This window comes from Cynocephalus volans, chromosome 10 (assembly GCF_027409185.1).
Source record: "Cynocephalus volans isolate mCynVol1 chromosome 10, mCynVol1.pri, whole genome shotgun sequence".
Taxonomy (NCBI): domain Eukaryota; kingdom Metazoa; phylum Chordata; class Mammalia; order Dermoptera; family Cynocephalidae; genus Cynocephalus; species Cynocephalus volans.
Window position 1 is genome coordinate 109,716,694 of NC_084469.1, and position 23,263 is coordinate 109,739,956.

Below are 23,263 nucleotides of genomic sequence, written 5' to 3' on the forward strand. Positions count from 1 at the left end.
ATATGAGGATCATTAGTAACCTTAAGTTGGTGAAGGCTATCTCTCTAGATCCTTTGATGTTTGGGGTCAGGTCATTCATTGTGCCTCGGGGGCTGTCCTGTGCATTGTAGGATATTGGAAAGCATCTCTGGCCTCCACCTGCTCAGTGCCAGTAGCAACCCCAGTCTCCCCAGTTCTGACAACCCAAGATAGCTCCAGATATCCCTGAGTGTTCCTGGTAGTTAGCATGGCCCAGTAAGGACCCCGCACCTCAAGCTGCAAGCTGGCACCCGTGTGGCTCTGAGCCCAAAGCTAGAGGTGACGGCACCTGCTCCCCAGTCAGGCTTTCCCCGGGTGGCCTCGGGGGTTAAGCTGTGGCATACCTCACTTTTCTTATCTGCAGAATGGAAATAGTATCTTTCTGGTCCTGTGCAGATAGGAGAGGCAAAATTATAGAAGCGGGAAAATGCTGATGTATTTTTCTAATCATTGGCTCTAAAATATTTAAAGTTGTTGTTTACTTATAAGGCACATAGCTCCAGCTATGGCCCAGCCCTTTAACGAGCCGTAGAGGAGCTGGCCCTGCCAGCTCCCGACCACCCTGGCTGACTAAAAGACCCAGCACTCTATTCGGGTAGTCTTTCTGAAGCTTGAGACCATTTTGGAACGTCCACAATTTTAAATTTTAGATTTGTGAATACCATTCCCATCAAACCAAGTTATAGCTTCAGAAACTAGTCTTGACCAGGGAATCGCTGGAGCCCTGTCTCTTTGTTGCTAGAGGAAATGCTCACATGGATTCTCCTTTCTTGGCCAAAATCACCTAGGATTTCACAGAGCAGTTCCAGGTGCTGCTGCCCAAAAACACCCAGCCTTGCAGGGAGGTCATCTCCGCACTGCTGGAGAAGATGAACGTAGACAGGAGGAGCTACCAGATCGGCAAGACCAAGGTCAGCGTTCCTGCCCCCTGGGGCAGCTGCAAACCCAATCCCCACCCACCCCCCCAACGTCCCCAGACGCCCTGGGCCATGCTCTGAAAAACAGGGGCTCTGCTGAGGAAGTGTGTTTTTCGGGGCCCAGCACTTTATTTCTTCCCAGCAGGCAGAGCAGAGTGACTTGGGGGCGCTGCCTTGTCGAGCCTCCGCCAGCTGCTCTTCAGCAGGGCTCAGGGAGTCGCTTGGTCTAACACGTTTACTGTTTTCTCATGGGCAGGACAGGGCAATTGTGCTGACCATCAGAGCGCTTAGGGGCCAGTCAGTGAGCTTTGTAGTGTCTGGGAGAAGGTTTCCTGCAGTTGTCTTCCCTTTCCAAAATTGCCTCCACCCTGTGGGTGTGTGTGGGTTGCTTCTCGTTTTCCAGGCACCACTTGGCTACTCTTGTTTAACAAGTGCCAAGGTCAGCTCCCTGGGAAGGCCCCTCCTGCTGTAAAAGGTCCCTTTATGGTTCCTCAACAATGTTAATCATAGGGTTACCATATAACTCAGCAGTCCCATTCCTGGGTATATTCCCAAAAGAATTGAAAAACAGGTGTTCAGTCAAAAACGTGTATACCCGCATTCACGGCAGCACTCTTCACAGTGGCCAAAAGGTGGAAACAACCCCAGTGTCCCTCAGTCAGTGAGTGGATTAACAAAATGTGGTGCATCCACATAGTGGAATAGTATACAGCCATGAAGAGTCAGAAAGCACCCGTGCTGCAATGTGGATGAACCTTGAGAACATGCGCAGGGAGAGAAGCCAGACCTCAAAAGCCACAGTGTGTGACGCCATTGATACGAAAGTTCCGGACAGGAACATCCACAGAGACAGACAGCAGATTAGTGGTCTCCAGGGCAGGGGAAGGGGAGTGGGGAGTGACCGCTGAGGGGGACGGGGATCTCTTTTTGTGGGGGATGAAAACGTTCTGGCACTAGATAGAGGTGATAGTAGAGCATTATGAATGTGCTTACGCTAAAAACAAAAAAAGCCCCAGTCAGTCAGCACACCAGCCCAAACCTCACTCCCAGCATGGGCTATGCAGATCTCCCAGGCACCGGCAGCTTGTGGGAATCAGGGGGTGCATCATGCTGACCCAGCCCAACTCCGCATCTGCCAGGTCTTCCTGAAGGAGACAGAGCGGCAGGCCCTTCAGGAGACACTGCACCAGGAGGTTGTGCACAAGATCCTGCTCCTGCAGAGCTGGTTCCGGATGGTGCTGGAACGGCGGCAGTTCCTACAGATGAAGCGGGCAGCTGTCACCATCCAGGCCTGCTGGCGGTCCTATCGGGTCCGGCGGGTGTTGGAGAGGACGCAGGCAGCCGTGTACCTCCAGGCGGCCTGGAGGGGCTACTGGCAGCGGACTGCCTACCAGCGCCAGAGACAGGGCATCATCCGCCTGCAGAGCCTCTGCCGCGGGCATCTGCAGCGCAAGAGGTGAGCACTGCAGGGCCCGCTCCTCAGAACGTTCTGGAAGCCCAGGAGGGTCACTCATCAAAGAGCTGCCTGTCTGGCCAGTGGAGCTCTGGGGATGTCATTCTGCACACAGGGAGGGGCTAGCAGAAAACCAGCTGTCTGGACACACGGGCTCCAGAGAGATACTCCAGAGCTGGCAGGGGACACTTAAGGAGGAAGCCCCAGTTTTACCATTGGCTGGACTTGGTCTCCACCAGGGACTTCCTGCACCTGCCCACCCTGGGCCAGTCGATGTAACACTTGGGTTGAAGGAGGGGCTGACCAGACCACCCCGAAGTGGTCCCCTTCCCCCACACTCATCCACAGAGCCCTGGTGTCCACCAGACAGAGACACCACCCCCAGGAGGACATCAGTGGCTCCTGCTGCTGTTTGGGCATCTAGGGGCTGCAAGGCCAGCCCCTCCCCACCCTGTGGGCCTCCTGACCACCCCACAGACCCAGCCCTGTGCCAGGAGTCAGGGTCCCAGCACCCAGGACAGAAGTCCCTTTCAGGCACTGTCCACACATGCAAAAGCCTCCTAGAGAATGAGCCCCAGAGAGACCTCCCGGTGGATCCCAGTGGAATTCAGGGATTTCATAATGGAACCCACCCACAGCAGACCCAGCGAGAGTCCTCTCCCTGAATGAACAAGCCAGGCATACCTAGGGCAGGGGTGGCCTGACGACAAGGGGGCACCTCTTGTATCCTCCAGGAAAGGCAGAACCTCTGGTTCAGGAGATTCTGCCTTTCTGGAAGCATCTCTAAGGGCCACTAGGCAGAGGCAGAACCTGGCCTACAGCCCACAGGCAGCATGGTAGGGGGTCACCCCAGAACCCAGCTGGGTCGATTCTGGAGGCAGAGAGGACATCCGTTTGTGAACTAGCCCCCTCTACTCTTTCCTCACACCAGCTTCAGCAAGATGGCCGCAGAGAAGCAGCAGGCAGGAGAGAAGGAGAGGGAAGCCCAGCAGGCCGCCAGGGTGGAGACCGCAGAGGGCCGGTGGGGCCAGGTGGCCAGCAGGGAGCAGGAGGCTGAGCAGTGCCCGGAGACGTCGGACAGCGAGCACCTGGTGTTGGAGCCTGAAGCGTGGCCAAGTGATGAGTCTCCGGTGGGGATCTCCCTACCTGAGAAGGAGGCACTGACCCCAGAGAAGGAGGTGGTGAGCCCAGAGAAGGTGCCCCCATCCCAGAAAAACTTGACAGCCGAAAGTCACGAGAAAGTCCCCAGCAGCCGGGAGAAACGTGAGTCCCGTCGACAAAGAGGGCTGGAGCACGTGAAATTCCAGAACAAACATAGCCAGTCCTGTAAGGAAGAGAGTGCCCTCAAAGAACCTTCTAGAAGGGCTGTCCCAGAACAAGGGGAGAGCCTCCCAGAAGACAAAAAGGAGAGCAGAGATGAAACCCCTACAGATGCAGGGACAGAGGCCCAGGAGGCTTCTAAAAGGCAGTCCACAGAGCAACAACAGGCCATAGCGGCCAGCCTGATCTCCGGAGAAACAGAGCAGGCGCCTCAGGGTGGGAGCCCTAGGCCAGGCCATGTGGAACGGCCCACAAGCCTGGCCCTGGACAGCAGGGTTGGCCCACCAGCCCCCGGCAGCACCCCCAAAACCCCCAAGGACAGGAACAAGATGAGTGGCACTCCAAGGGGTCAGGACGGACCCGAGAGCCCCGGAGGCCCCACGCAGATCCAGCGGCACCGCGACCAGGATGCTGAGCGGCTGGCCACTGCTGTGGAGCTGTGGCGGGGCAAGAAGCTGATGGCAGCCACCGGCCCCAGTACCATGCTGAGCCAGTCGCTGGACCTCAGTGACAGGCACCAGGCAGTGGGGACCACCCTCATGCCCACAGAGTAAGCCCCCACCCTCCTCTGTGCAAGCACCATGGTTGCCAGGCCAGGGCTGGCAAGGCCACGCATCCCCAAAACACGTGAACGGTCACGCCCAGCAGGCATATGGGAGCCCCAAGGAAGGAGGGCAAAGGGGCAGGGAGAAGGCTCATCAGAGATGAGGCACCTGCCCAGGGATGCCCTGAGAGTCCCCCAACACAAGTTGTGCTAACACAGAAAGCCTTGTGGAGGCAGCCCCTCGGGGCAAGGTCTCTGCTCCCCAGTGAACCTGGGCCTCAGTTCCCTCATCAATGAAGGGGGCTCATTACACTCCCCCAGGGTTGAAGGAGTAAGGGCTCGCTCTGCCTGACCCTTCATACACTAAATGTCGGGGACTGCGAATCTGCAGCCCCATCTTCTCTAGGGCCTGCGGGGCTAAAGGAAAGGAGAGTCGGAGGAGAGACAGGCATTCCGGTAGAGCAGAGCTTCTCAGCCTCCCACTGCTGACATTTAGGGCTGGATTGTTCTCTGTGGTGGGGGCTGTCCTGGATATTCTAGGGTGCTGAGCAGCACCCCAGCCTCCACCCACCAGATGCCAGTAGCATGATACATAATGAAGGATGGATGGGTAGATGGATGGATGGATTGATGGGTAGGTGGATTATGAGTGGGTGGATGGACAGACGGACGAATGATGGTTGGATGGAAGGATGGATGTGGATGGGTGGAGGATAGGTAGAAGATAGGTAGATATGGTGGATATGGATGGGAGATAGATACAGACAGACAGGGTCTCTCTCATGCCGAATCAGGGTTTTTTGTTGTTGTTTTTTAAAGAAGACCAGTAAGGGGATCTTAACCCTTGACTTGGTGTTGTCAGCACCACGCTCTCCCAATGAACTAACCGGCCATCCCTATATGGGATCTGAATCCATGGCCTTGGTGTTATCAGCACCACACTCTCCTGAGTGAAACACGGGCTATCCCTGAAGCAGGGTTTTTCACCCTCTGCACATCAAGATCTGGGCTGGATCGTTGTCTGGGGTGGGGCTGTCCTGGCACTGTAGAGTGTTGAACAGCATCCCTAGCCTCCACCTACTAGGAGCCAGTAGCACCCATTCCCTCCTTCCTCTCAGTGGTGGCAGCCAAAAATGTCTCCAGACATTGCCAAGTGTCCCCTGGGGGCCAGATTCGGCCCGAGTGAGAACTTCTAGATTATGCCAAGAGCATATTGCTCCCTTGCTGTGGTCAGTAACAGCTGCACTTCTGTGATCTCGCAGGGAGAGGCGCATCTCCTTATCCACCAGCGATGTCTCCAAGCTCCTCCCATTCCCGGCCAAGGCTCAGGTAACCTATGCTGCAGGCTGCGGCTCTCGCCCCTCAGGGTCATAGTTCACTCCCGCCGTGGCCACCCTGGCCCTGCCCAAGGAGAGAGGCAATGTTGGTGGAGAGAGGGCACAGCGACTGCAGGGACCCCGTGTCCCCCAGCATGGGCCACCTGCCTTTGCTCACTCTTCTCCCCCCTAACCCCCACTGTCTTGCAGCCTTCAACAGAAGCCACAGATGGGGAACCGAGCACCAAGAAGCCAGCCGTCCAGAAGAAGAAATCAGGCGATGCAGCCTCTGGCACAGATGCAGGGCTGTCCCCAGGCTCCCAGGCTGACTCTAAGTAAGTTCAGGGGTTGGAGGGCTCAGGCCACTGGAGGACTCCAGGGTCCTTGCCAAGGCCTCGTAGCAGTTCAGTGTCCTAAACCTACCACGTTTACGAAGCACAGTCAAGCAGGTATTTAATCATGGCCCGCAAAGCCCAGGTCCATGACCTCCTCTAGCACCAGGATGGCCACCTCGGGGTGCAGTGATTCCCACGGAAGCCTCAAGCCAGTCTGGGTCACCTCCTCCTCTGGGTCCACAGACAGTTTCCATTTGACTTTTTATGGAATCAAAACCATCTCCTGTCTCCCCCTCCCCTACCTCTGGGAACCCCTCCTGGGTCCTCAGATAGGAAGAACTGGGCCAAGACTCTGTCCCCAGAAAGCCCCTGTGAAAACGCTCCGGGTGGCTCTTTCTCAGGGAAGGGAGAGCAGGCCGTGTGACAGGTGAGCTTTGATCCAGATGCAGGGGCAGGAAGGTGCAGGGTGGACTCTGCTGGGGTGTGGGAACAGAGCCCCCCACTACAGGGAGAACCTACTGATGGCACAAAGTACCACAACCTGGGTGACTTAAAACATAGAAATTTATGTTCTCACAGTTCTGGAGCCCACAAATCTGAAATCAATGTGTCAGCAGGGTTGTGGTCCCTCCAGAGCTCTAGGGGAGGATCCTTCTTGCCTCGTCCAGCTCCTGGGGGCTCCAGGCGATCCTTGGCTTTTGGCCGCATCACTGCAGTCCCTGCCTCTGTCTTCCCTTGACTGTCCCCTCTCCCGTGCGTGTGTCTTCTCTTCTGTCGCTTATAAGGACACATTGTATTTAGGGCCAACCTGGTTAATCCAGCATGATCTTTTCCCAAGATTCTTCACTTAATTACGTCTGCAAAGACCCTTTTTCCAAGTAAGGTCATGCTCACAGATCCTGAGGGTTACACCTGAGCCCAGCAACCATGGTCCATGGTTTGGCAAATACCAAATTCTTCCTGATTTTTCTAACCCTGTGCCCATAAAAACATATGAGGGGGACAGGAGTGTTATTATTTTTTCAGTGTGAAAACGGAATCAAACTGTGCCTTCGGTTCAGCATCTTGCTTTTTTCCCATTACTCCCCTGTCAGTTCATACAAATAGACTTTCGCATTAGTAGCATCAATAATGAAGAAAAGGGCTCTCCTTATAATAAGACCCATTTTTAATCAGGCAATTACAGAGTGTTTACCATGTACCCAGTCAGAGGAAGGCTGGGCTTCGTGTCCATTTTCATTTTCTGAAGCTTAAATGAAACCACTTACTTTCTCCTGCAGATCCACATTTAAGAGACTTTTCCTGCATAAAACCAAGGATAAAAAATACAGCCTGGAGGGCGTGGAGGAGATGGAGAACACGGTGTCTGGGCACACTGTGCTAGAAGCCACCACCACGAAGAAGGGTCTAGAAGGTTGGTTGCCTGCAGCCTCAGGGACAGACGGCAGAGCCACCAGGGCCCCCAGGGATGTTGAGCAAGCCTGAATAGGGCCTTGAGTCGGCCCAAGAGCCCTGGGCACAGAGCTTCAGGGGGTTTCTGACTGCCCGGCAAGGCGTCCTACGCGAAATCCACCCTCACCAGCTGTTTCCTCCCCACAGCTCCTTCCGGCCACCAGCAGCGCCACGCAGCGGGCGAGAAGCACACCAAGGAGCCAGGAGGCAAAGGGAAAAGGAACCGAAACCTCAAGATTGGCAAAATCACGGTGTCGGAGAAGTGGCGGGAGTCGGTGTTCCGCAAGATCACCAATGCCAATGAGCTCAAGTACCTGGATGAGTTCCTGCTCAACAAGGTGAGCCCAGCAGCCGGCCGGGGTGCCAGGCGGAGATGGCCGGTGTGGGACACATGGCAAGAGTCAGACCTGGGCCTCCCCGGGGAACTGCCACCACTGGGCAGTTTTCTGAACTGCCCACCACAGTCCTTAGCAGGTCAGGAATAGGAAGTCCAAGTCCACAGTCCTGATACACAGAAGGTTCCAGAAACCTAGGTCCGACATCACCTTGTTTACTGCAAAACCTGGCCTGGGCCCATGTGGAACTATTGTAGTCTGCGTTTTTCTCACTCAGCACAGATATTTATGTTTCACTGCAAGATCTTAGCGAATGTTACTATGGGGTGCACAGGACACGTGGAAAGCTGCGTTGTATCTGAAGCAGTCAGAATCCTGAGACACCTGTCCCCGAGAGCTCTGGGTGATGAGCTGCAGCATGTGTCAGAACACCTTCCACATGGCGAGGTCAACGTTGTCTCGTGCATGTGCTCAGGTTGGATGCCAAGCACAAGTTTTCTTCCTATGGCCTGTGCCCAGGAAGTTCAAAATCTGCTATTAGAAGACACTTCACATGTTGTCCGACGGCACCCCGTAGGGGCGACTGTCCCACTTGTACACATGAGGAAACGGAAGCACCAGGCTTCAGATTAACCCCCCAGGCAACCCCTTGGTCCCACAGTCAGGCCTTGTCTGACTGCACAGCTGCTGCCTGAACTCCTACTGTATTTAGATTACGCTTTTACAAAATTCATGCAGTCTCACGGCAGACATTGATTAAGCACTAACTTTGTACAGCAGAGGTGGAGGTGAATGAGCCGTGGCTTGCACTTGGAGTGTTCATGCCCCAGCTAGGGGCGATCCCACAGCAAACGGGGTGGTGGCCTGACAGGGACACCAAAGGGTCAAGAGACCCTGCCAAGGGCAAAACCATCTTGAAATAACTAAGCTTTTTTTTTTTTTTTTTTTAAAGATGACCAGTAAGGGAATCTTAACCCTTGACTTGGTGTTGTCAGCACCACACTCTCCCAAGTGAACTAACCAGCCATCCCTGTACAGGGATCCAAACCCATGGCCTTGGTGTTAACAGCACTGCACTCTCCAAAGTGAGCCATGGGCCGGCCCTAAATAACCAAGCTTTTTGAGGCAACCTGATCCTGGGGTATGGCCGGACATTGAGCACCTGTGTGGGGCAGCAGGAAGGGTCTGGGCTAAATCTGCAGTTCTCAGCAGGGGCATTTCTGTCCTCCAGGGACATTGGCAATGTCTAGAGACATCTTGCGGTATCACGACTGAGGGCAGGGGTGGCACTGGCATTGGGTGGGTGGAGGCCAGGAATGCTGTTAGCACCCCACAGGGCACAGGATGGTCTCCACTGCAGAGGGTGATCCAGTCCCACATGTCAGTAGTTTTAACTGCATTGAAGGGGTCGGAGAGACCAGGGTTAGCTGGAGGGGCCAATTTTACCCTGTGAGCCCAGGGGAGGACATGGGAGAGGGCAGAGGTGATGGCTTAGAGCCTCCTCAGGCACACAGGTCCCCAGGACTGAGGCCACATGGGGTCAACTCCTCTCTCTTTCCAGATAAATGACCTGCGCTCCCAGAAGACTCCCATCGAGAGCTTATTTATTGAAGCCACTGAGAAGTTCAGGAGCAACATCAAAACCATGTACTCTGTCCCCGTACGTGGTGGTGGCAGCCCCAAGCCCTCGGCGTTTCCTGTTCCCTCTCCCAGACTGTCCCCGTGTATCTGCTTGGGCTCCCCCCCCAGTTGCATGGGGTGATGCCTGGCATTCCTGCAGAACGGGAAGATCCACGTCGGATACAAGGACCTGATGGAGAACTACCAGATCGTCGTCAGCAACCTGGCCACTGAGCGCGGCGAGAAGGACACCAACCTGGTCCTCAACCTATTCCAGTCGCTGCTGGACGAGTTCACCCGTGGCTACACCAAGAATGACTTCGAACCCACAAAGGTAGGTAGCCATTCCTTCAAGCCACGCCCGCCTATGCCGGCCACACCCACCTCCGCCACACCATGCCCACCTCCCCCCAGACCGTGGTGGGGGTGGACTCCACAGGGCTCCACTTCTGGGTTAGGGTATCCAACTAGGGCAGATGGAGGGCGTTTGGGTGGAGGGTGCCGCTTCAGGTGAGGGAGAGGTCACAGGGCCCTGACGCCTCTGTGGCCGTGGACCTGGGGGGGTTCCCAGGGGACCAAGTAGACCAGGCATCCCCACATACACCTCCTCCTTGTGTCCCTGGCAGCAGAGCAAAGCTCAGAAGAAGAAGCGGAAGCAGGAACGTGCTGTGAGTAGGCGCCTATGTGTTTGTGGTTGTGTGCACCTGTGTGCTTGTGTGCACATGTGTCAGGGTATGCTACATGTGCGCATCTGCATGTGTATGTGTCCCCTCAGCACATAAGGAGCCCTGGGCATGAATGGGTGACCCTCCCCGAAATGCCCTTGTCCATGCTGAGCACCCCAACCCTGTGGGGGCTGGAGCCCCCTCAGCACCCTCTGCCGCCCCTGCAGGTCCAGGAGCACAACGGGCATGTGTTTGCCAGCTACCAGGTGAGCATCCCACAGTCTTGCGAGCAGTGCCTCTCCTACATCTGGCTCATGGATAAGGCCCTGCTGTGCAGTGGTGAGTGCCCCCACACCCCGCACACAACCACACCCCAGCCCCTACCTCTCACTGCTCAGCCCAGCCTCAGGGCAAATCTTTCTGGAATGCTGCACCAGCCACATCTCACCTGCTCAGATGCTCCACCCTCCCACCCACCACTAACCCCCAGCAGAGCCCAATTCTTAGCCAGCCCTGAGGCCCCCCACTGGCTGGTCCCCACCCACCTCTGCACCTGCCCTCTTTACATACACCTGGGCAGGTCATGCTGTGTCCCACCTCTGGGCCTTTGTATGTGCTGCTCCCACTGCCTGAATGTTATTTCCTCCTTGGATCCCTCCCCTGTGTGCCAGGTGCAGCCAACAGGTCCCCACAGGAATCCTGAGAGACAGGTGTGGCCAGTCGGTCCCCATGGGACCCTGAGATATGTGTGGACCTTAATGACCAAGCTGGCCCATGGTCATGTAGCTGGGAGTGGCCAAGCGAGTCAGCCACAGAGGCCCAGCAGGATCAGGTGGCCTTTAATGCTCGTACTTTTCTGCCAGAACCAGCCACGCCTGGGTCTTTTTGGCCCTGGGTTTCCACTTGCCCTGTGGTCCCTGTGTGAAGAGCAGCCCACCACCTCACGTCCATTTAAATACCAGACAGTTGTCACTGTCCCAGGACAACTTGACCTTAGCCCAACCCCTTACCCAATTCTGTCCCTCCTTGGAGGGTGACAGGTGTCTCCCTCTTTTTAGCATAGCTGATTTGCTCTCTCCAAGCTGTCAGCTGGGGAGTCCAGGGGTCAGAGTGGGTGGAAGAGGGAAAAGCTGCATCCTTCATGCCCCTGTAATGCACCAGTTGCCCAGGGCCACCTCCTGGCTCAAGTCTCAGTTCCCTCCAAACCCATCCTCTCTGCCCCACTGGACGTGCTGGGTCTGAGGCCACCACTGGTCACCGTGAAGCATGAAAACCTACCTACATGGCTTCCTGTCGTGGGAATTGGGGCAGGGATTCATGTGATGCAAGTTTAGAAGGCAGTCATTGGGCCCCTGGTCAGGGGGGTGAGCAGCCCCGGGAACATGGGGTCCCTGATGCACCTTCTGTGACCTCTCACACCTCCTAGTGTGCAAGATGACCTGCCACAAGAAGTGTGTGCACAAGATTCAGAACTACTGCACCTACAAGTGTGGGAGGAAGGTGAGTGGTGCGAGGCCTGGAACTTTCTCAAACAACACACTGCCCAGGGCGCCAGCTGCCTGAGGGAGGCCATGCTTGGTTTGAGGACTAAGTAAGGACGTTAGGCAGGTGCAGGGAGCTGGCAGGAGGGGCCACAGCCTCTTATTCTGCAGCAGAACACACCCTCACCCCCTTGTTCTGTGTCTGAGGCCCCCAAGGCAGGGGCAGGGCATGTGTGTGCCTCTCAGACCCTGGCCCTGCTCATCTCTCCTTCCGGGAGAGCCTCAGGCCAGGCAGAGGGAAGCCTCCTGACTCTGTGAGTGAGAAGGTGGGGATCCCAAGTGCTCGGGTGCAGCAGGAATCAGGACCCACTTCTTTGAGGGGGCTGTGGGTGGCTGGAGAGTAGGCCTCTCCCCAGGAAGGACCCCCATTCCCATGGGTGCTCCATGTAGGGAGCCCTGCCCAATGGCCATCAGGCTGACCTCAGCAGCCCAGAAGCCGTGCCAGGGGACTAAGGGGAAGGGAGGGATGGAGCCCACAAAGGTGGTCCTCATGGAGGAGGAGGGAGGAGCCCGAGGTGCAGTGGGGAGGACAGCTCTGTCCAGGCCTGACTCCCCACCCCCGCCCTGCAGAGTGAGGCAGGCGCCGAGCCAGGCCACTTTGGCGTGTGCGTAGATAGCCTGACCAGCGACAAGGCCTCTGTGCCCATTGTGCTGGAGAAGCTTCTGGAACACGTAGAGATGCATGGCCTATACACTGAGGGCCTCTACCGGAAGTCGGGAGCCGCCAACCGCACAAGGGAGCTCCGGCAGGCGCTGCAGACAGGTGGGTACTGTGGGCGGGTGGATGATGTGGGCAGTGGGCACCCTATCAGATGCATACCAGCCCTGCCCTGCCCTCCCCGCAGACCCCACGGCGGTCAAGCTGGAGAACTTCCCCATCCACGCCATCACCGGCGTGCTGAAGCAGTGGCTGCGGGAGCTGCCCGAGCCCCTCATGACCTTCGCCCAGTATGGTGACTTCCTCCGCGCCGTCGGTGAGCGCCACAGCAGTGTGGGCAGCAACGGGCAATGCCAGCCTTGGGTGGCCACGGTCAGGAGACAGCCTTGAGCTGTGCCCAGCCAGGGGAGGTGGCACCACCTGCTCACAGCTGAGAAACCAAAGTAGTCAATCCAGCCGTGGGTCCCCAATTTGGGGTGGGGCTGGAACCTCTCTGTGACCTTTCATCCTTGCCACACACCAATGCTGAGCACCACATGGAGGGTGGCTGGGGCATGTCGGGTGACAGTGTTCTTGGGGGTCCTTGGGGAGCTGACACCCTTGGCCTCCCTAGAGCTGCCAGAGAAGCAGGAGCAGCTGGCCGCCATCTACGCCACCCTGGAGCATCTGCCTGAGGCCAACCACAACTCTCTGGAGCGGCTCATCTTCCATCTGGTCAAGCAAGTGCCTCCCGATGTGCCCGCCCACCCTCTGGGGTCCCCATCAGGAACCCCCAAGGCAGCATTTCCCTGTGGGACCTGGGCTGACATTCTCTGATGGTTTTGAACCAGGACACAGCCAGTGATGGGGGTTCGGGTAGGGGGCCCAGCCTGCCCGGGTCCTTGTGGAAGCTCTCCATGCTACGGAGTGTCTCCCACCTCCGGGCCGCAGCGCTCCTTTCCCAGCAGCCACCCCAAGGCCCTAAACTCCAGCCTTGGGGCTCCCTGAGACCTCCCTCCCTTGGCTGTGGCCACTCCCTAACTGCTGGTGGCCGTGCAGGGTGGCCCTGCTCGAAGACGTGAACCGCATGTCACCCGGCGCACTGGCCATCATCTTTGCACCCTGCCTCCTGCGCTGCCCTGACAGCTCAGACCCGCTGGCCAGCATGAAGGATGTCCTCAAGATCACCACGTGAGTGTCACCGGGGCTGGCTCCACCCAGGGATGTGTGTCCGCGGCAGCCCAGCCAGGGTAGCCCAGCCAGGGTTCCACAGTGAAACAGGTCTCGATCCGATCGAGAATGTACGCCGGCTCCATCCCAGCTGTATGTAACTGTGTGTCAGGCTGGCTGGTTAGCTCAGTGCGTTAGAGCAATGCTGATAACTCCAAGGTCCAGGGTTTGGATCTGCATACCAGCTAGCCACCAAAACAAAGTCTGGAAGACAGTACGCAGCTAGCAATGGCCCTGGAAGTTGGGGGGGACTGGGGTAATAATTAAGCCTCGTTTGGTGTCTTTACCCTCCTTTTGTTCCGAATGTGCCCTGATGAGCACACCATTTTTGTTCTAAAATGGGAGTTTTAACAAAGGCTGGATGCAGGATGGTGCCCAGTGGGGGCTCCTCTCCCTTCTGAGCAGCTGCCCCCCTGCAGGTGGCACCACGGGTGGCAGGGCTCACGCACCTCCAGACCCAGGCAAAGACACGACCTTGCGTCTCTCCTCAAGCAGGGAGGGTATTACTTCTGAGTTTTTTTGAGACTGAGAAAACAGAAAAGGAGGAATCCCTCATCCTTCATTGCAGGGGGAGAGGCAGATGGTAAAACCCAAGTTTTCCACTCCCTGGTAAACAATCTTCTAGAGGTTTCTTCTTCCCCTGGAGTATTCTCTGAAAGTTCTTCACAAGAACTCAGAAGAAGACAGTCAGACATCAATAATTAGAGGCCTTTTTTAGGCTAGAGTTGTGAAAATAAGAGCCTGTCACCCTAGGTGGCTTCCCAAGGCAAACATGAAGAGGGCCTAAGAGGACCGCCTGACAGTGGGTCCCCCAGGCCACACTCATCGCTATTGAGAGTAACAGGCAGTAAGGAGCAGGAGGCCCTGACACCACCCAGGTGGTGTGGTGACAGATCTGCATCCAGTCTCTTCTGGCAGACTTTTTGGGTTTTTCCTTACGTGGTCAGGGTCATGGGAAACCTCAGTCAGGACCATCTCTCAGTCCAGTCTGACTTCCTGTCTCCCCTCCCCCTCCTCCTGGAATTGACCACTCTGGGCTGGTGGTGGGTCAGAGCACGTTCTGGAGCACTCGGGGCTGGCTGCCTGCTGGCCCTGGGACAAACTGCCCAGCCTCCCTGCAGCTGGACTTCTCTGGGAGGCAGAATAACCCCCACCAGCTGGTGACAGGCTTCAGTCCACTGTGACCCACCACGATGTACTTCCTCCTCAAACGAGGAGGCTTACAGAGGCGGGGGAGTCAGGCTCGTAAGTAAGCTGCCAGAAGTCACACAGCACAGGAGCCAGGGGCCACAGCTGAGTCCGAGGCTCTGCCTGGTCTCTGGGGCTCTCCACCCCAGCTGCCGCCTGCCCTGGTCTCCAGCCAGCACCTCCCTCCCGGTAAGTAACTGAGTCGCCCCTCCCGTGGGCCTTCTCCGCAGGTGCGTGGAGATGCTGATCAAGGAGCAGATGAGGAAGTACAGAGTCAAAATGGAAGAGATCAACCAGCTAGAGGCCGCAGAGAGCATCGCCTTCCGCAGGCTGTCGCTCCTGCGACAAAATGCTGTGAGCTTCCAGAGCAGCGGGGTCGTGGTCTTGTGGGTCAGCGGGGCCTTGTATGAGAGGAGCCTTGGGGCCTGGGGTGGGAGGGGCCTGCAGGTGGGCGGGACATCCAGTGGCAGGAGTTGGGTGTGGTCTTGTGGGGAGTGGGGCCAGTCTCCCTTCCTCTGGGCCCATGCCCACTCCCAGCACACCACAGCAACAGGCAGACTGGCCTGGGACCTCGCATCCTCACAGGTAAAAGCAGATTTCCTGCCTTGATCAAAAGACCAAGGTCCACACTCAACTTTGGACCCATCACTCACTTGGTGGTGGTTCAGGTCATCCATTCAGCTTCCACCCTTGCTGACTTGGGCCCCACCCACAGGGAAATATTCCCATAGCAAAGCGGGTAGGGGGTGTGAGTGGGGAGTGAGTGGGTCCTGGGCTCCTGTGGGAACCAGGAAACCCCTGTCCTCGTGCTGGCTATCAGATGTGCCCCCAACTCAACACCTGCGTCAAGACCTGTGTGTTCACCCTGTGTTCATCTCTCCCCCAGCCCTGGCCTCTCAAACTGGGGTTTTCATCTCCCAATGAGGGGGTCCTGGTATGTACACATTCGGTGGGCCCACAGTGCATGTCCCCTGGTGCAGTGCATGCTGGGGTTCTCGTAGGATAGACTGAGCATGTCCTAACCTTTCGGAAGTGCATGCTGGGGGAGGTCCCTTGCCTGCTCACCATCTGTGCTGAGGACGACCAATCAGCCGAGTGCCAGCCACTCTGTCCCTGCAGCATTCCTGGAGAAGTCTCACTAAAAACCCAGCACGTGCACAGAACTAACCTCCCCAGGAACTGCACATAACTCCCCAACCTTTCACCAGCCACCAGCACTAACCTGCACCCACCTGCAGGCACCAGTCAGACCTGCAGCTTTTGTGTTCCAGAACAAGAGCCCCAAAGCCCGGGGGAGCCAGGATGGCAGCCTGGAGGAACTGGAGGTGCTGCCGGAGGAGGAGGCAGCCGGCGGCGATGAGGACCGAGAGAAGGAGATCCTCATTGAGCGGATCCAATCTATCAAGGAGGAGAAGCAAGTGTCCCTCTGTCCCCTTTTCTCCCTGGGTTCCACTGTCCGGCCCCCATCCACTGGCACCTTGGGCAGCAAAGGGCATGGGATTAGGAGGCCACTGAGCAGGTTCAATCCCTGGTGATTAGCTTGGTCTCATTGGGCTCAGTCCCATCGTCCCTAATACAGGCAGACAATACTCACCTCGTGGGACACTGCTGTCCTGAAACTTGACCATGAATGCTATAGCGGGCTCTGTTTAAACCCCATGCTTTCCCCCAGGGGACCACAGTGGCCCACAGGGAAAGGGGGGTGACAGAGGTGATGCCCAACTTGGTCTTGAAGTCAGTCTTAGCAAGGATGACTGACGAATTTATCATCCAGCCAAGGTGTGAGTGTGAAAGGTGGAGCTGTTAAAAATGAATGCAGGAAGCCTGGCCGGTTAGCTCTGCTGGTCAGAGCGTGGTATTGTAACACCAAGGTCAAGGGTTTTCCTGTACCAGCCAGCTGTCAAAAAAATTAATGCCACAAGAAGTGGTGTATCTCTTAGTCTCGGGACCAGGGGAGGGTGTTCCAGGCAGAGGGAACAGCATGTGCAAAGGCCCTCGGGCGGGAGCACATCACTAGCTCTGTGTAGGGCCAGATGCCCAGGCTTCCCGAAGCAGTTTGACACCCTCTGATGAGCTTCAGAGGGCCAGGGGTGTTTCAGGCCAGGTGTGCTTGGGGAGGGGGTAGGTTGGAAACAGGAAGTCACTTTTAGCTGCTCTGTTCTGTGCCGGCCTGGCACTTTCCATGGGGTGATCTTTCACCATGGGTGTGGCCTCAGACACCTGATTCTCTCTTCCCCAGGGAGGACATCACCTACCGGCTGCCGGAGCTGGACCCTCGGGGCTCTGACGAGGAGAATGTGGACTCAGAGACTTCGGCCAGCACTGAGAGCTTGCTGGAGGAGCGGGCCGGGCGGGGGGCCTTGGAAGGTCAGTATTAAGGTAGCGTCTGCTTTTCTCCTTCCCGTTCATCCCCGGCAGGCCCTGGGACAAGGGTCCATTTGCCTCCCCAAAGCTGCAGTAACCCTGCCGTCTGTCTCTCAAAAGGGCCCCCCGCACCTGCTCTCCCCTACCCCGGCGCACCCACCCCGAGCCCCCTCCCCAGGGTTGCTGCACCTCCACGACGAAGGCCATCCTCCTTCATAACGGTCAGAGTGAAGACCCCCCGGCGGACCCCCATCATGCCCACAGCCAACATCAAGCTCCCACCTGGCCTGCCCTCTCACCTGGCTGGCCGGGGACCCAGAGTCCAGGAGGCCGCTGCCCCAGTGAGGCGCCGAGAGCCTCCTGCCCGCCGCACGGACCAGGTACACTCCGTGTACGTCACACCCGGGGCAGACCTGCCTGTGCGGGGCACTCTGGAGCCCCTAGACGAGGATGACCGGCTGCCTGGGGCCAAGCGGAGGTACTCGGACCCCCCAACATACTGCCTGCCCTCAGCTTCGGGCCAGGCCAACAGCTGAGAGCCCATGGCTGGCACAGTCTGCATGTCCAAGGACAGCCTGAGCTGGAGCTGGGCGCCAGAGCTGCAGAGCTGGCATTCAGCTCTCAAAGGATCCACAATGAAAAGCTCCAAGAGTGATGTTGGGTGGGCACCGGCTCCAAGCACAGAGTCAAGGCAGGGAGAGGCTGGCTGGGGCCAGGCCACCCTGCTGCCCAGCCCCAAGTCACTGACACGCCTGCCCAGAGTGCCAAATCGCAGCAGGCGGCTTTGCGCCCCCCCCTCCCCTTTTGTACGTTTTTACAGTAACTCTTTGTACGTGGTTTACATAACTTTAAACTGTAACAGCCTTAACGGAAGACCAAATTGTTTTTTATACGTGTATGTACAAACTTTTACATTAACGCTGTGCGTCTCCCTTGTAATCTGGACATGAGTCGTCAGGGTTGAGGCTGCTCGGCCACCGGGCTTGTGAAGCTCAGACTGCAGTCTACTTGGAGGGCAGTCAGCAGGCTGGGACCTTGCACAAGGGTTTTGGACACGTGGGGCACCTGACCGCCCAAGCCTGTCTCCAACGAGTGTCTCCAGCAGGCAGCCACCTGATTGAGGTGCATTGCAGACAGCGTTGGAGCCTTCCGTGGGGGGTCGAGGCTGTTGGCTGGAGCCAGGACATGAGTCAGGGGACAGCCTCCACCCCGAGTCAGCACAGACCTTGCAGCGTTCCAGGGAGACCTCAGTGTGGTCATCACTCTTCTGTCCACTGTGCCCTGGACACTGGGGGCTGGAGGACACCACCTTTGGCACTACCCGCCCTGTGTGACAGAACAGGAGCCAGTGACTCAGGACTGTTCACAGGTGGGGAGGGCAACCTTGAACTTGTATGTCCCTGTAGGTCAACAGCAACAGCCTGGGTGTCTCCAGAGTGGGGTTCTTGTCTCTCAGGCTCAGCCCACTCCCAAGACACTTGGACACATGGTCACAGGTCTGGAATGATGGGTGCACCCGCACAACATGTGAAATAAAGAAAAAGTGCCTGAGAAGTGTTTGCATGGAATTCCTGTTCCGACTGGTTTCAGGTTGGAAGAGCAGGGCTGGTGGGTGGGCATCGGCCCTGCAGCCTCAGCCAAAAGGGGTCCAGGGCAAGGGTTGCACCCCTGGTCTGGGAGGACCTGCCTTGATCCTCTAGCAAACGCTGCTGTTGGAATTTCACATGGACTCTTCATACAAGGGAAATGGGCTTGCTGGAGGTGCCTGTTTATTGACGGGGAAAGCTGGCGGAGCAAGGAGCCCCCAGAAGAGCCTCATTCAGTGGGGAGAGCCTACTGTCCTGGGAGCCATCTCCTATCTCCCTGCTCCAGCACCCAGCCTCTGCCCAGCTGGGGCTCAAATGTCAGCTGCAGCAGCCACATGCCCTGCAGAGGAGCCAGTTCCTGGTGGGCCCAAGAGTCAGGAGCAAACACCCTACATACAGATGGGCTCCCAGGCTGCAATGGCACAGGCACTTGTGGGAACTGTTTGGCAGGTGGAGTTGGGAACCATGAGGAACCCAAGTCCACACCTGCCGGAGAGGTTGGGGGGCTTGTCCAAGACCACACAGCTGGGAACGGGTAGGGCTGGGATTCCGACTCTTCCCTGTCAGCCTCTAGAGGTCCCCTTTATGGGCCCTGGGTTTGGTCTCCTCTGTGGTATTTTGCAACGACACCAGGCCCACTGGTGTGATCAAGGCACAGGTGACCTGAGGGGTGGGGAGGTAGATAAAGGCTGCATGACAGGCCCTGGTCCCTGTGAAATCCCTACTCTCACCCTGTCCACTCCATGAGAGTGGATCTGCAGGCTTGGGGGGACCTCGGCTTCCTGGGGACCCAAGTGAGCTGGGATTGGGTTCTCTCCATGGGGATTTAGGCGTTACGGGTGAGCTGGCCCCACCTCTCATTCCCAGAGTGGCTCGTGTCTCCCTTGAGGCGGGCACTGTCAAACTGTCCATTTCCCAGAGGAGGAGACAAGCCCCGAAAAGCTAAGAAACTCGTTCAAGACCACAGCCCAGGGTGGAGTGAGTCAGAGGTGGGACCCAGAAGCTCATAACCACAGAAGTATGGACGAGCCCCTCTGACAAATAATAAAATCAGGGTGGGGGAATAAAAGATCGGGACTTGGATTTCAAAGTCCCAGGTCAGGACCTCTCCCCAAGAGAAATCAGGGAAGGCTGCCTGCATGTGAAAGAGCTCAGCGTGGGGAGAATCCAAGAAAGAGTGCGAGTTATGAGCAAACGGAATAAGCACAGGACGCGCTGCACATGGGTCTGACACCACAGGACCCAGACCTTGCAACCCCTTCCGAACGGTTAAGACTTTCGCGAGGAAAAGTAAGCGATTTATCGCTTGCTCCCACATGAACAGGATGGCGCCTCTCTTTCAAACAAGCTACTACATCCGCCCCAAACTACCATGGGCCGGCGAACACGGGGAAGGAGGTGCGCCCGACCGGAAGAAGGCCAGACGAAAGCACTTCCGCCCTCCCTTAAGATGGCGCCGGCGGAAGAGGCGGGGTACCGCGCAGCGATGATGGCGGCGTCGAGGCTGGAGCTGAACCTGGTGCGCCTGCTGTGCCGCTGCGAGGCTATGGCATCAGAGAAGAGGGACCCAGACGAGTGGCGTCTGGAGAAGGTGAGGGGGTCCCGCGCTGCCGCGGAGAGCCTGGCTCCCGGAGGGTGGTTCCCGGGGCTAGCGGCCACTCGGCCCGACACCCCCCACGCCATAGGCCACTGGCCCCGCCCCTTCCGGTCATTACGCCGCGTTCACCTGCCGTTTCCGCCCCCGTCCCTGATGCTCCGCCCCCCCCCTGTCCCCGCCTCCTTTCCACTTGCCTCTTCTTTGCCAGCCCCGCCCCGTCCTGCCCCCGCCCCCTCCCTGGCTCTGACTCTTGTGAGCAGGACCTGGGAGGGACAGGTATGACAGCCTGCTTTCCTTTCTCAGTACGTGGGGGCCCTGGAGGTCATGCTGCAAGCCCTGAAGGCCCAAGCTAGGTGAGTGCAGGCGGCTGCAGGGTTTTCAAATCCAAGGTGTGGGGTTTCTGTTGAGGCCTCCTCGACTCCAGTCCCAGCTGGGACCCTTTCCTGAGCTGGGGACAATGGGCAGGGTTTTTTTTTCCCTCTTCTTTTCTTCCAGCAAACCGGCCTCTGAAGTGATCAATGAATATTCCCGCAAAGTGGATTTTCTGAAGGGGATGCTGCAGGCAGAGAAGCTAGTGAGCAAGGGCGCCTCTGCCTTCTCAACCCCCATCATGCTCATCTTGGGCCTCCAGGACCCACCCTTCCGGTGACCCCTCTCCCCACTTTTCTGCAGACCTCCTCCGCGGAGAAGGCACTAGCCAACCAGTTCCTGGCCCCTGGCCGGGTGCCGACAACAGCTAGAGAGCGAGTACCAGCCACGAAAACCGTGCATCTGCAGTCACGGGCGCGATACACCAGCGAGATGCGGAGTGAGCTCTTAGGCACGGTAAGGCTTCCTGGTCCCTGGGAACCCCTTGTGCAGGAACAGGGGTTCAATGCTGGGAGAGTAGGGAGAGGCCAGAACTACAATACTGTCAGGTACAGGGACCCTAAGGGGCCCAACAGCCTCTGCTTTGGGCCATCAGACAAGGCCTCCAAACAGAGGAGCATTGTGGTCAGGGCTTTACTGGATAAATAGGAGTTTGGCACAAAGCAAAAATAGTACATGTCTGGCTATTCCCCAGAGTTGGCCCCAGAGCAGGGTTTGGTTCCTGGCTTGCCACTTGCCACAAGATGAGTAAGTTTCCCCATCCATGAAATAGGACAGGTGCCTTTCTGAACCCTTTACGTGGATCATCTCAATCCCTCACAATATGAGCTGTTGTCCTTATCAGTTTATAGATGAGGAAACTGAGGCTCAGCTGTCACAGCATTTTCCCGGGACCCTGATTGAGGGTGAGGAGGTTCTGAGAGCAGAAGGGACAGGTTTGGGGACAGGACAGGGTAGGTGACTTCATGCCTCTCCCTTCTTCCCACAGGATTCTGCTGGAGGTGAGTCACCCTGAACAGAGCAGGACTTGAGAGCCAGTTGCCTGGGACAAGACAACTGCTGCCCACATCCCTCATGCCCCACATCCCTCATGTCCAGCCTGGCTCCCACAGAGTCTTCCCCAGTTCAGGGAGCGTGTCACCCAGGAGGCATCACAGAATTATTCCTGGAGGCAGAGCTGGGAAAGAGGAAGTGGCCCTCAGAGGTGATAGAACTGGGTACTCCAGTCCATGGAGCTAAGGCTAGGCAAGACAGCGGGAGCTGGGGCTTTGGGGAGCCCAGATAGGAGAAGGAAAAGCTTCCTAGGAGAGGCAGTGTCCAATGTAGAGCTTTGAAGCATGCTCAGGAACCCACTAGACAGTAGACACATTGGGAAAATGACATTCTGGGTAGCGGACACAGCACAGGCAATTTGGGAGGCTGGAAACTGGAAACCAATCCTCTCTTTTCCCTGCTTGGCCTCTTTCACTTTCAGAGCCTGAGCTGGATGTGAGGAAGAGAATGTGAGTGTCTGTAGTCCTTGAGCGACAGGGGAGGCTGGCTGGGGGGGCAGTGCTGGACAAACCATGGGCCACTGCAGTGACACCACAACGGTCTAAACCACTAATCTGAAGCCATTTCTGGAGATGCTCTTCTCAGAAGTAAAAGCAGAGAAGGGGAAACCGAGCCCCCTCAAGCAGGGCAATGACTGGAGCCATGACCTCTAGGTTCCTTAGGAATGTGATGGCCTCTTTCCCTCCCCCACTCCATTTCTCATCCCCTCCTGTCCACCCATGTGTGGGATCAGTGGGATGGGAGGGTCCAGGCCAGCAGACGAGAAGCAGTCGGCAGCCGAGTTAGACTTCATCCTGCAGCGACATCAAGACCTCCAGGAAAAGCTGGCAGAGGAGATGCTAGGCCTGGCCCGGAGCCTCAAGACCAACACGCTGGCTGCTCAGAGCGTCATCAAGAAGGACAATCAGGTGTGGGGACTCTGGGAACTCTCCAGTCTCTGCCCTGGGGCATCAGAGAAGGCTTCCTAGCAGAGGGGCATTATGGCTGAGGTTTTAGTGGATGAATAGGAGTTTGGTAGAAAGCAAAGATGGCATTTCCAGCAGAAGACACAGCACCAGCAAGGGCCAAGAGGTGCAGGCCTGCCCCAGGGCGGTAAGAAGAGGCCTGGCTTGGCCCCAGTTCTGTTGACACCCTCCCTTCCTCACCCACAGACCCTGTCGCACTCCCTCAAGATGGCTGACCAGAACCTAGAGAAGCTGAAGACAGAGTCAGAGCGGCTGGAGCAGCACACACAGAAGTCAGTCAACTGGCTGCTCTGGGCCATGCTTATCATCGTCTGCTTCATCTTCATTAGCATGATCCTCTTCATTCGTATTATGCCCAAACTCAAATAAAGACCAACCCCAACTCACCTTGTCTGTTCTCTGCCCCCCACCCCTATCTAGGGGTACCCTTTGAGAGGTTCCTGAGAGCTGCGGAGAGTACATGAACAGGGAGGCTTTGGGGGCAGTGACTCAGCAGATGCCCCTCTATTCTCTCCTGGTGCCCACCCCACGCTAGACAAGGCCAGGCCTCAAGATTCCCCAGGAACTCTCTGTCAGTCAGAGCCAAACACAGTGCCTTCAGTGCTGTGGAGTTAGGGTGAGGCTGGAGGGTGGTGGAAAAATGGGGCCATGCCTGGAGTTCAGCATGGGGGAGGGGGCATTGATGCTGGGCCTTCCCTGAGATTGAAGGCAATAATTCAGGGCTCTGCCCAGCCACAGCCTCCGTTCTCAGGACACTG

At 57.1% G+C, this 23,263-nt stretch overlaps 2 protein-coding genes across 3 annotated transcripts in view; both read left to right on the forward strand.

Annotated features, from left to right (window-relative positions):
• Positions 1-18,478, forward strand: part of MYO9B (myosin IXB) — a 92,373-nt gene extending 73,895 nt beyond the window's left edge. Inside the window, exons 20-40 of one of the 2 annotated variants that reach the window (XM_063110559.1) lie at positions 807-929; positions 2,075-2,391; positions 3,320-4,258; positions 5,515-5,581; positions 5,779-5,903; positions 7,184-7,317; positions 7,503-7,693; positions 9,252-9,350; positions 9,471-9,644; positions 9,937-9,978; positions 10,203-10,314; positions 11,402-11,475; positions 12,087-12,279; positions 12,362-12,490; positions 12,788-12,893; positions 13,213-13,344; positions 14,802-14,925; positions 15,458-15,505; positions 15,843-15,989; positions 16,815-16,938; positions 17,056-18,478. In XM_063110559.1, the coding sequence (XP_062966629.1) occupies positions 807-929; positions 2,075-2,391; positions 3,320-4,258; positions 5,515-5,581; positions 5,779-5,903; positions 7,184-7,317; positions 7,503-7,693; positions 9,252-9,350; positions 9,471-9,644; positions 9,937-9,978; positions 10,203-10,314; positions 11,402-11,475; positions 12,087-12,279; positions 12,362-12,490; positions 12,788-12,893; positions 13,213-13,344; positions 14,802-14,925; positions 15,458-15,505; positions 15,843-15,989; positions 16,815-16,938; positions 17,056-17,471 (3,816 nt within the window). In that variant the 3' untranslated portion in view covers positions 17,472-18,478. The other variant, XM_063110558.1, reaches the window with a different exon arrangement.
• A 1,493-nt stretch (positions 18,479-19,971) lies between these two features.
• Positions 19,972-22,891, forward strand: USE1 (unconventional SNARE in the ER 1). Its single transcript, XM_063112576.1, has 8 exons — positions 19,972-20,112; positions 20,422-20,471; positions 20,614-20,692; positions 20,791-20,943; positions 21,476-21,488; positions 21,962-21,989; positions 22,274-22,448; positions 22,692-22,891. Exons 1-8 carry the CDS (start codon positions 19,972-19,974, stop codon positions 22,872-22,874), a joined length of 822 nt encoding a protein of 273 aa, XP_062968646.1. The 3' UTR covers positions 22,875-22,891.
• Positions 22,892-23,263: the final 372 nt, after the last annotated feature.